This window comes from Clarias gariepinus, chromosome 18 (genome assembly GCF_024256425.1).
Source record: "Clarias gariepinus isolate MV-2021 ecotype Netherlands chromosome 18, CGAR_prim_01v2, whole genome shotgun sequence".
In the NCBI taxonomy this organism is placed as follows: Eukaryota; Metazoa; Chordata; class Actinopteri; order Siluriformes; family Clariidae; genus Clarias; species Clarias gariepinus.
In genome coordinates this window covers 7,303,535-7,313,367 of record NC_071117.1, presented here as the reverse complement: position 1 = coordinate 7,313,367, position 9,833 = coordinate 7,303,535, and the positions used below count along the sequence as shown (strand labels likewise).

General features: G+C 35.2%; 1 protein-coding gene across 1 annotated transcript in view; it reads right to left on the bottom strand.

The window, feature by feature from the left end:
* Positions 1 to 5,514: 5,514 nt before the first annotated feature.
* Positions 5,515 to 9,833, bottom strand: part of LOC128506538 (complement C3-like) — a 29,282-nt gene continuing 24,963 nt past the window's right edge. The window contains exons 30-41 of the mRNA XM_053477034.1: positions 9,620 to 9,778; positions 8,730 to 8,789; positions 8,566 to 8,656; positions 8,403 to 8,451; positions 8,159 to 8,249; positions 7,979 to 8,068; positions 7,788 to 7,893; positions 7,221 to 7,316; positions 6,902 to 6,982; positions 6,672 to 6,755; positions 6,003 to 6,138; positions 5,515 to 5,813 (exon numbers count right to left, since the gene is read on the bottom strand). Of these exons, the coding sequence (XP_053333009.1) occupies positions 5,672 to 5,813; positions 6,003 to 6,138; positions 6,672 to 6,755; positions 6,902 to 6,982; positions 7,221 to 7,316; positions 7,788 to 7,893; positions 7,979 to 8,068; positions 8,159 to 8,249; positions 8,403 to 8,451; positions 8,566 to 8,656; positions 8,730 to 8,789; positions 9,620 to 9,778 (1,185 nt within the window). The 3' untranslated portion in view covers positions 5,515 to 5,671. The remainder of the gene's footprint in view (positions 5,814 to 6,002; positions 6,139 to 6,671; positions 6,756 to 6,901; positions 6,983 to 7,220; positions 7,317 to 7,787; positions 7,894 to 7,978; positions 8,069 to 8,158; positions 8,250 to 8,402; positions 8,452 to 8,565; positions 8,657 to 8,729; positions 8,790 to 9,619; positions 9,779 to 9,833) is intronic.

Below are 9,833 nucleotides of genomic sequence, written 5' to 3'. Positions count from 1 at the left end.
GTAGGAAACACTAAACAGCTAGAGACACAAAGGGGCTATGGCTAGAAGCATGCTAGTTAGCTCAACATAGATTTTAGCTAAACACGCTCCTAGCCAAACACACACCTAACTACTTACCTGACTCTAGCTAAACACACAAGAACACAGGAGGAGAACAACCACAGTACTTACATACATTTAGGACAGGACTGAATCAGCTCCACTAACACAGACACACAAAACATACACAGAAACATCGCCAAACTGAGAGCCCAAGTCCACACAACTTAAATCAAAATATAAACTTAAACAAAGAACAAAACAAACCAAACCAAACCAAAACAAAATGCCCACACAACTGACAGTGGGTAAACCTAAAAATGCTCGACCCAGTTTCCCGGTCTAAAGAGCTATTTATAGCTGGGTTAATGGCTACCTTAGCTCAGGTGTGCACTCGCATCACCTGACCGAGGTGCCTGCTGGAAAACTGAGTCAGCCAACAAAAACTACAAATAAAAAACAGTGACCTCTGGTGGTGGTCTTTTACAGTTTTAAATAGTCAAAGAGTTGGGAAAATTATTATTATTATTATTATTATTACTGGTCATAGAAACAAATTAAAACAACAGTTAAACACTTGATCGTATGTATCTGTGCTAGTTTGTGTCTGTGATTATGTGACCCATAATCATTTTTTTCTCAGTTTAAATTTATTTTTGGGTTTTAAGAACTCCATCAAAAGAGCAAAGACAAACTTAGGAGGAGTGGAAGGTGAGAAACCTCAATGAAGAATACTGACTATAACTTGTTGCTAATTGCTTTCTGTGTGTATTTTTGGCGGGGAGAGGGGTTCTTTAGACTTAAGGTAATAAGCAATATTTGTGCTGTGTATAACCAAGTGCCCCAACAAACATAGTAGAGACTGTATGCGCTGTAGGGGATTGGAAGGTGAATGAGGATAATCATTTACAAGACGAAAGACGTTTAGAGGTGTGTTGTGCCCTAGAACACCCCCCTGTCACGGATCTCTCCCCATTACACAATCGCTATCTTCAAAGAAAAGCCGCCGCCCCTTTTCATTCAAACACGTTAGCGAGTGTTTTTCTTTCCCTACGCTCGGTTTTGTAAACACAGTTGCGTTCAGTAACACGATGGAACCAATTACCTAAACAGCAGCAACAACAACCATTATGATTAAACTTTGTTGATTATATTTTATTGCTTAACTATTTTGCAGCTCTGTCCTCTTTGCATTGCTACGTGTTTATTTATTTCCTTTTCGCATCGCACGTATAATGCACTCTAAAATCTACACTATCAAACTTGGAAATGATATAACATCCAATCAAACATCACGTTATTAAAAGTAACAAATTTGTCACTACTCTTCTCTTATGCAGCACGGCTAAAAAGATAATAAAAATTACAGCAAAGTGCTGCAGGTTTGGTGTCTGTGAGCTTTTCCTAATCAGAGTTAGACTTTTAGACTTTTAGACTAGTTAGGAATTTTGTGGCTGCTCCAGTTACACTCTACTTAGATATTGCAAAGAGGGGAGTTCATTTCTGTTTTCTTCTCTTCATCCGAGCTTAATTTCATCTGAAGAAATAATAGTACGTTTTGGAATGTTCATCTTCCCAACCATTGTTGTGTAGGGGCAGGGTAGCCTCATAACAGGATTGGTGTAATTTTTATTATCTTTTTAGCTGTGCTGCATAAGAGAAGAGTAGTGACAAATTAATTACTTTCATTACTAGACATTATTTTATATTATAAAATATTTTGTCCGCAAGTGAAATACATCAATATGTTAATAATTTACACCACGATAACATTAGTGCAGAAGGATCTGAAGAGACGTGACTTTGAGACATTTACAGTATTTTCGAACCGTAGACTGTGTTTATTTTGCAAAACAGCCATGTCCAATAAAACAGTGCATCCTTAATAAGCCACATTGGTTTCGAGTCAGAAGTAAAATTAACGAAATACTGAGAAGCCGCATAAACTTGACCCTGACAATAATAGTCGATTGTTTTTATATTTATGTATATATATTTTTAAATGTTTAAATGAGCGTTTCAGAGTATATAATTTGTCGTGTCATCTGTTTACAGCAGTGGCTGATTTTGTGATTGAGATCCATGGGTTACATTGAAATATTTTTTATTAGTAGTAGTAAGCCAGGCTACCTTGGACAAATCACAATATAAGCTCTCTCTCGCGCATGCACATACAGTACACACAGAAATAACACATGAAATCGCGTAAAACCAAATGAAACTAAGGTAAAAAAATATATATTGTCCTGCGATAACAGCCGCTAACCCTCTGGAATTGTTTAGTTGTGTTAGTATTGTTTTCGAGTGTGAATGTTTATGGGGATTTAATCTGTCTCTGCCGCCGCATCTATTCACAGTTGTGATAAATGATTAATGCCCCATCAGATCTTTAATGGGGGAACGTTATGCTGGTTAAATGACTAAAGACATACTGATTCCTGGACAGATATTTGTTCCAGATATTATGCGCCATTAATCGATTTGTTATGCCAATTTTTGCATAGATAAATAGATAAAATACACCGTAATGTAAAATACTGTACATACTCTAGTAAAAGTACTTGTATTTTGTACCTACAACGAGCGGTATAGATAAATTATAGATGTTACTGTGTCTTTAAGGATTATTAAGGATGTCATGAAAAATATTGCAATAAATGGTTTAATTAATTAAAGTAATTAATTAAGTAAGTAATTAATTAAAAATAGCATAAGCATCATGGGTCGTGTATTAAGTGGTTTAAATCTGTTTTATTAATCGTTTTTCCCTCTTTTTCACCACATCATCTATTTATGAAACTATTTTGATGTAAGTTATGTTATCTATTAAATATAGTATATGGCTGCTTGGACACTGCAGTTAACTGAAGCAGTCAATGCTCTATCTGGCGGGATTATACAGCATTGCAACCATCTTTTTAGAAAGCGCATGGGGGCGTTTATGGGGCGGTGCATCGTTAACTGCATCATCGCGGGGGATCACATTCCGTGCACGGATCGTGCATGGTCCTGTCATGATCCTGTCATGGACCTGTCATGCTCCAGGCGGCTGTTTGACGTGGCTCCCCCTGTAAATGTTAGATGATGCAAACAAGTGAGTGATAGAGAGAGAGAGAGAGAGAGAGAGAGAGCATAAACTAAGTGAACGTATGCTTTTGTTGTAATAATATACTTTTATTTTTGATGCAGTTAAAAAAAGAGTTTAAAAAAAGATTTAAGTTGAGATCTCATTTGCTGTCTCAAATCAATAACAATTGGAAGTTCCTAGTGGGAAGTTCCAAATGATCAAAGGTTTAGTTGACACAAGACAATGGCTGCAATTCAACTGATTTGTAATAGATTTTGCTTGATTGACAGACCCTAGTTTTAAAATATGGTAATTTGTAACATTTCTTTGGCCTATTATGCATTGGACAGGTTTTTTTTTTTTTTTTTTTTTTCGATTCAGGCAAATAATTTGACTGTTCCTAAACGACAACATTTTTCATCCAGGGAGTGTATAAAGAGCGTTTAAGTCAAAGCGGGACTTTTTACTTTAAAGTATAATGCCCTTATTCCAGAATTTTACTATTGCTTAGATACCATCAAAGTAGAAAGCTTTCTCAGTACATTAAAGCCATGACTAGACTGCTTGTCTTACATCAAAAATTAGGAAATAGTGTAAAAGTTATTTTTCTTTTGTAATTATTATTTTTTAATCTTATATTCTAGATTCAATAGATGTAAATTTGATTACATTTCAAATATTAAGGCTTACAGCTCATGAAAATCCAAAATTCAGTATCTCAGAACATTAGAATATTTCATCTCGAGTTTGATTCATTTACCATTCATTTAGTGTAAATACCTTATATCTCTGTCTAGACGGATGACCTGGTAAAGCAGTTTCCCCAGACACTTAAACAGATGATAGTGCATGTACTTAATGAAGGAGGGCAAAACTAAGATAACCTATTCCCATATGATTTGGTCCAGCAAGTGGAGGGCATCACATTATTCTACCATGAATATCTGAAAGAGCTGATATTCAAGTTCACTAATGTATTTTCCCCAAAACCAGGACATGGTGGAATTTATCCACCATGACATTAAAACTCCCCCCAGCACTGTCATTCATCAATGATCATATAACCAGGAGACCTGCCATCATGTCATCAAAGCTGAGGTGCCCAAATAGGTGCTTCAAGATGGCATCAATGAGAAATCCCTTAGCCCTCTTGTCTTTAACCTCCTAGCCCCATTGTTGTTGCGTCCAAGTCAAATAGATTAATTTGTCTGCCTGCAATGCCTTCAGGTGCCTTAAAGAGATTTCAGCATTTAAAAAGAGTATTTAGTAGTCTTTAGTAGGGAGCACAGCTACAAGCAATAAAAAATCTTACCATATGGCCTACACTAAGCTTCGGCCACAATCCTATGCCTGATGACCATTGTGCTTTGTAACCTTTGCTGTACACCATTGCCTAGCTGGACAATATGGTCATACACTTGTACAGCTGCCAGGGCCACCAACATAATCTGCACAAAGTCCAAAGCAAGCTCTGTGAAGCTTTCGACCGAACCGAAAAATTGTCACTTTCTTACAAAATCTGACTGCAGATACCAAGGTTAGAAATGAGTTTAAACAAAAATAATTTCCATTTTTTTCTTATTCTGTTCTTTAAAGTTTAAATGTTAAAGTTTAAATGTTAAAGCTTTTAATTGAGACAAAACCCTGATCATTTCAAACATAATTTTATTTTTTTATATGCTATGTATACAGTATATAGAGCCAAAGCTTGCCCACAGTCAACCGACTTGGGTACAATATACTTCTCTTCTTGCTGCACAAGTTTAATATTCATATTTTTTATTTATTTTTATTTATATTAATATATTATTTATTTTTAATAAAATATTGCAATGCACACAACATAATGAATGATATATCAGAGTTCAAAAGAGGACAAATTGTTGGTGCGCGTCTCGCTGGCGCATCTGTGAGCAAGACAGCAAGTCTTTGTGATGTATCAAGAGCCACGCTATGCAGGGTAATGTCAGCATACCACCAAGAAGGACAAACCACATCCAACAGGAGTAACTGTGGATGCAAAAAGAAGCTGTCTAAAAGGGATGTCCAGTTGCTAAACCAGATTGTATCCAAAAAACATAAAACCACAACTGCCCAACTCACTGCAGAATTAAATGTGCACCTCGACTCTCCTGTTTCCACCAAAACTGTTCATCGGCAACTCCACAGGGTCAATGGCCGGGCTGCCATAGGTAAACCTTTGGTCACTCATGCCAATGCTAAATGCACTCCTCTGTCATATTTATCAGACTAGGAAAAAAACTATTTTCACTAAGAATTTGTATGGATATGGCTACAAATTAAAAAAAACATAATAAAACGTTGGCCCAATTTGAAAAAAAAAAAAAACATAGTACAGCTAAATGAACTAATATTAACAACAACAAAAAATAAATCACTATCAAATGAATCATTAAAATATATTTTATTCACTGATTTTCTTTTTGGTTTTACAAAAGCTTTTACATTTTAGGATGAGTAATTGATATGACATTTAATGACAGTAGTACATTAGCAATCGTAGTAATAAAATAAAAAATTGAAAGTTGCATGCCAAATCCTTGCTTATGTAGTGCATCCGAATTCAGTAAGCATTTGAGCCAGTCCAGTAATACCGATATATTTGTCTCTGTAAACGCTGGTTTGACCTTCCTCCCGTGTGGGCCAGTATTCAATCCACGTCTGCTCACCCAAGATGTACTGCAGTCTGATAACGACAAATAATGTAAATGTCAAATCACATTTCAAAAGGGTCAAATCGTAAAGAGAAATTAATTATTGAACATACAGATTCCTTTTTCTTATCTTTACATTTAAAAGAAATTTTTGTTTTCATTTACATTACACCAATTTTAGCCTATGGTGCCCTTAGCGATTAGTTGATGAGTTGACATACTTCCCCTCGATCCTTGGCAGGTCAATACTCCGGCCCATGATGAGGTAGTTCTTGCCTTGTTCGAATCCAAAAGACTCCCTGCAGTTAGCATGACCCATGAAGCTCCTTACTTTTTCATGTACATCTGGATCAGAACCTGTAGAATAAAACCCAAACACAAAATATTTAAAAATCTGTGAATAAGAAATTAATTGCAAACAGTGGAGTTATAATAAAATACTAATTGACAGGATGGTATAATACAGTACCACCATCTTAAACTGAAGCTCTATTTCTGCTACAGAACCAGTTTGTTCCTCGGGTTAAAGACTTTGTTTATTCAGTTAGAATGATTTGTAAATAAAAACAAATATATATATATATATATATATCTGAATTAAAACGGTAAAAGTCAGTGTTGTGAATCAAATTGAATCATGATTGAAGTATATTATTACATCCCTACACCCAAACACACAGCAGTACAAATAAATTCAGCATATCAAAATGTTACATCTGGTGTAATTGTCTATGCCATACTTATAGTGTAGGGATACATACTGTAGTAGCTATTTCTTTATTACCAACCCCTTTTTATTATGTCACACTGCAAAGAACAAGAATGTGTACTTACTGATGTGAGTGATGCACAGTACTGTGATCCACTGTGATACAGGCTAATAAACATACCTTCTTTCAGGACCTCTTCAATCTTCATTTCATAGAAATCTGTATTTGGACTTGGATCCAGGCGTTGAACTTTGACTTTGTAAACTGCAACGTACAAGCAGTATCACATACATGTCCATACACACATACATTACACACACAAATGACACATATTACAGATATTTGATTTATTACATATATTTAGCATATTTAGAACTGGTATATCCAATAAATAGTTTCTCAGTGTTTACCATAATCCATGCCGGCATCACAAGCTTTTTTCTCCCGATCTTTCTCATCAATTTTCTGCTTCTTCTGAATACTGCAGTTTTCTGTGTCAATAATATAGAGCGGATTTCTGTGTTACTCATTTAAACACTTTACAAAAAGTACCTAAACGTTTAAATGAATTCACTTTATTGTAATTTATTTTGCAACTTTTAAATTAACTATTAAAATTTGATGGTAAAAAACCAACATAATAATGATCAAACAAAATCCAAACAGAATTCCAGATGTATTATTCCTGATGCTGTACTGATTGCATTTATTAGTGGTAAAGGGGTTTACCTTCAGCACATTGGCACAGACCCTCCTGGTCATTGCACAATCTGTTCAGGGCTCCATCTTTCTTTGTAGGATGGTAGAACTTCACACAGCGTTCACCTTTGAAGACCACAAGTAAAGGTTTCATATGTACAAAAACATCAGGGACAGTTTTACATTAAAAGGCTTGTGGTGAGACGAATAGAATAGGCAGTTTAATTCAGACTCGGGACAACACAAATAAATGTTAATTTATACGTTTATATGTTTATATGATTTATAAGTACATACTGTATTGGGGGGGGGGGTAATTAAATACAATGGAATAATTAAATGTGCCAGTAAAACTCTACTACAGTACAGTGTCTGTGTGTGTGTACTGTATACTGTATACTATATACTGTATATAGATCTTGTATATGGATTTTGTCCAATTTTGTATCCATGTTTCAGTAAAGGCTAAAGCTTGACAGTTCCTAATGTCCTATTGGAATCTCATCTAAGCTTTACATTTTAGATGATGATCTTATATCTAATAGTGTTTGGTGATCATATTGCACGAAAGACTTTTACAGAAAAAGCGGATTTTACCTGGGGAGTAGTACTCGTACACGGTGACACCAGCAGGTTGGAGCAAAGCTACTTTGGTTATCTTGTGTACTCTGAATACAATCCTGTCTGCCCTTGTGTGTGATACCTGACAAGAGAGAAAATCAGGTTCAACAGGACACAAGTTAAAATCTAATGCAAATATGGATCTAATGGAAATATTTTACATTTACCTTATCTAAATAAATGATAAGTGAGCCTCGTTCTGAAAGCTGCTTTTCCATCTCAAACTTCTGTATGTATTTGTCCCTCCCACTGGTTAGCTAAAGAAAAAAAAAAGACAACATTACAAATAATTATTATACAAAATAAAGTCAGAACTATCTCCCAGAATATGCCAGATTTCTGCTTACTTCTGCAAGATCATTTTCATCCACCACAAATCCCGTCAGCAAGCCGATATCCAAAATAGTCATAGTGGCATCTCTGTTTGGATCCTTAAACCTGGATTGATTAAAATGAAGAAATAAAAATGTATGTAATAAAATGTATGCTTTTAAAAAATATTTAAAAAATAAAAATAATTAAGAATACAATTTTAAATTAAACTAATAAATGTGTAAACCCAGAAGGGCTTTTATTTTGCATAAGACTTACAGAATGTCAATGATGACCTCATAACTTTCTTCAGCTTCTTCATATGATACTGAGAGATAAATATTAGAGCAACTTACATTACATAAAGGCTTTAAAAAAGTTTCTAACTTTGGCTAGAAATAAAGATGAGAGGATTTAAAAGATAAGGCACGTTAAAGTTTACCCTCTCGTTCCCTTTTCATTTCAACAGACAGATCATATTTTGTGCAGTCGCTTTTCTTTTCTACGGGTCTTGCATAATAAAGTGTATATACCTATAAAAAGAGGAATTAATAAATAAACTACAAGTACAAAACAAAGACCTTTCCAGTATCTATGAATACTCACTTTGAGAACTCCAGCACCAGATCCCTTAGCTGTAACATTAAACTCTTGCTTGAGCTGAACCTGTGAAAGTCCAGACACAAAAATGTTTTATTCAGTCTTTACCTTGAACTCCTAAATCATCATTAACTCTTAAAGATGCAGAATGTAAGAGTTTGGGATTTTGTTCTCTCAGCTAGAAAAGGAATGGCGCCTAAAGGGTGTCATGTGCCCAGAGACGTTGGGTTGGTTGGGACTGCATTTCCCCGAGTGCAGCTCAGTCAGGTGATGGGGGCACTCACCTGAACCGAAGTTGCTAATTAGTTTAATTATAAATAGTTGTGTCCTAAGCATCTAAGTTGTCTTACATCTGTTTAGTTCTAGTTGGTGATGGCGCGATAAAGTTTCATAAAGCCTTCCAGCCAATTGGTTCACAAAAGTGTTCATTTCACAAGGCTTAATTTGCACACAAACCTCACTACTGGTCAAAGAATTAAAGACGAGCAGATGTGTTCGTAGTCATTTTACCAGTACTGTATGTGATTCTCTCAAAACTGTCGTGCCCTGGTTGGGCATGGAAATTATACATGATTGTCATTAAACTATGCATTTTTCTATTGTTAGCACTTGTTTCATATTATTATAATTTTGTTTCTCTGTAAGTCCTAGCTTGATGTTTAGTTTGTTTATGCTTTCTTTATATTAATCAAATCTAAACTTGATCTGCAAATATGCCTTGCCTGTGATCATACAACAATAATAAAATTCAGCACACTACTCTTATGGCCTGAATTGTATAAACCTTATTGGTATATTGACATTATTAGTAACATGGACTTTAAAAGAAAATGTATACAGTGTATCATTAAGGTTTCCTCATCAAATTCATAAACAGAAATGTTATTAACAATCACCTTGTCTGAACGTGTGAGATGTGCAGTGTCCTTTTTGAAACTCCATTTTATTGGGCGACTTCGTCCACTCACACTCAATTCCACATCCAAGTCTGTATTCTGACGATCTCTTACTTCCTTGTAGTAGTCAGCCACTGCTTGGAACACCATAATGGTTGCCTAGTTAACATGTAAAAAGCAGAGAGGATTCTGAACACACAAAGAACAACTTTTT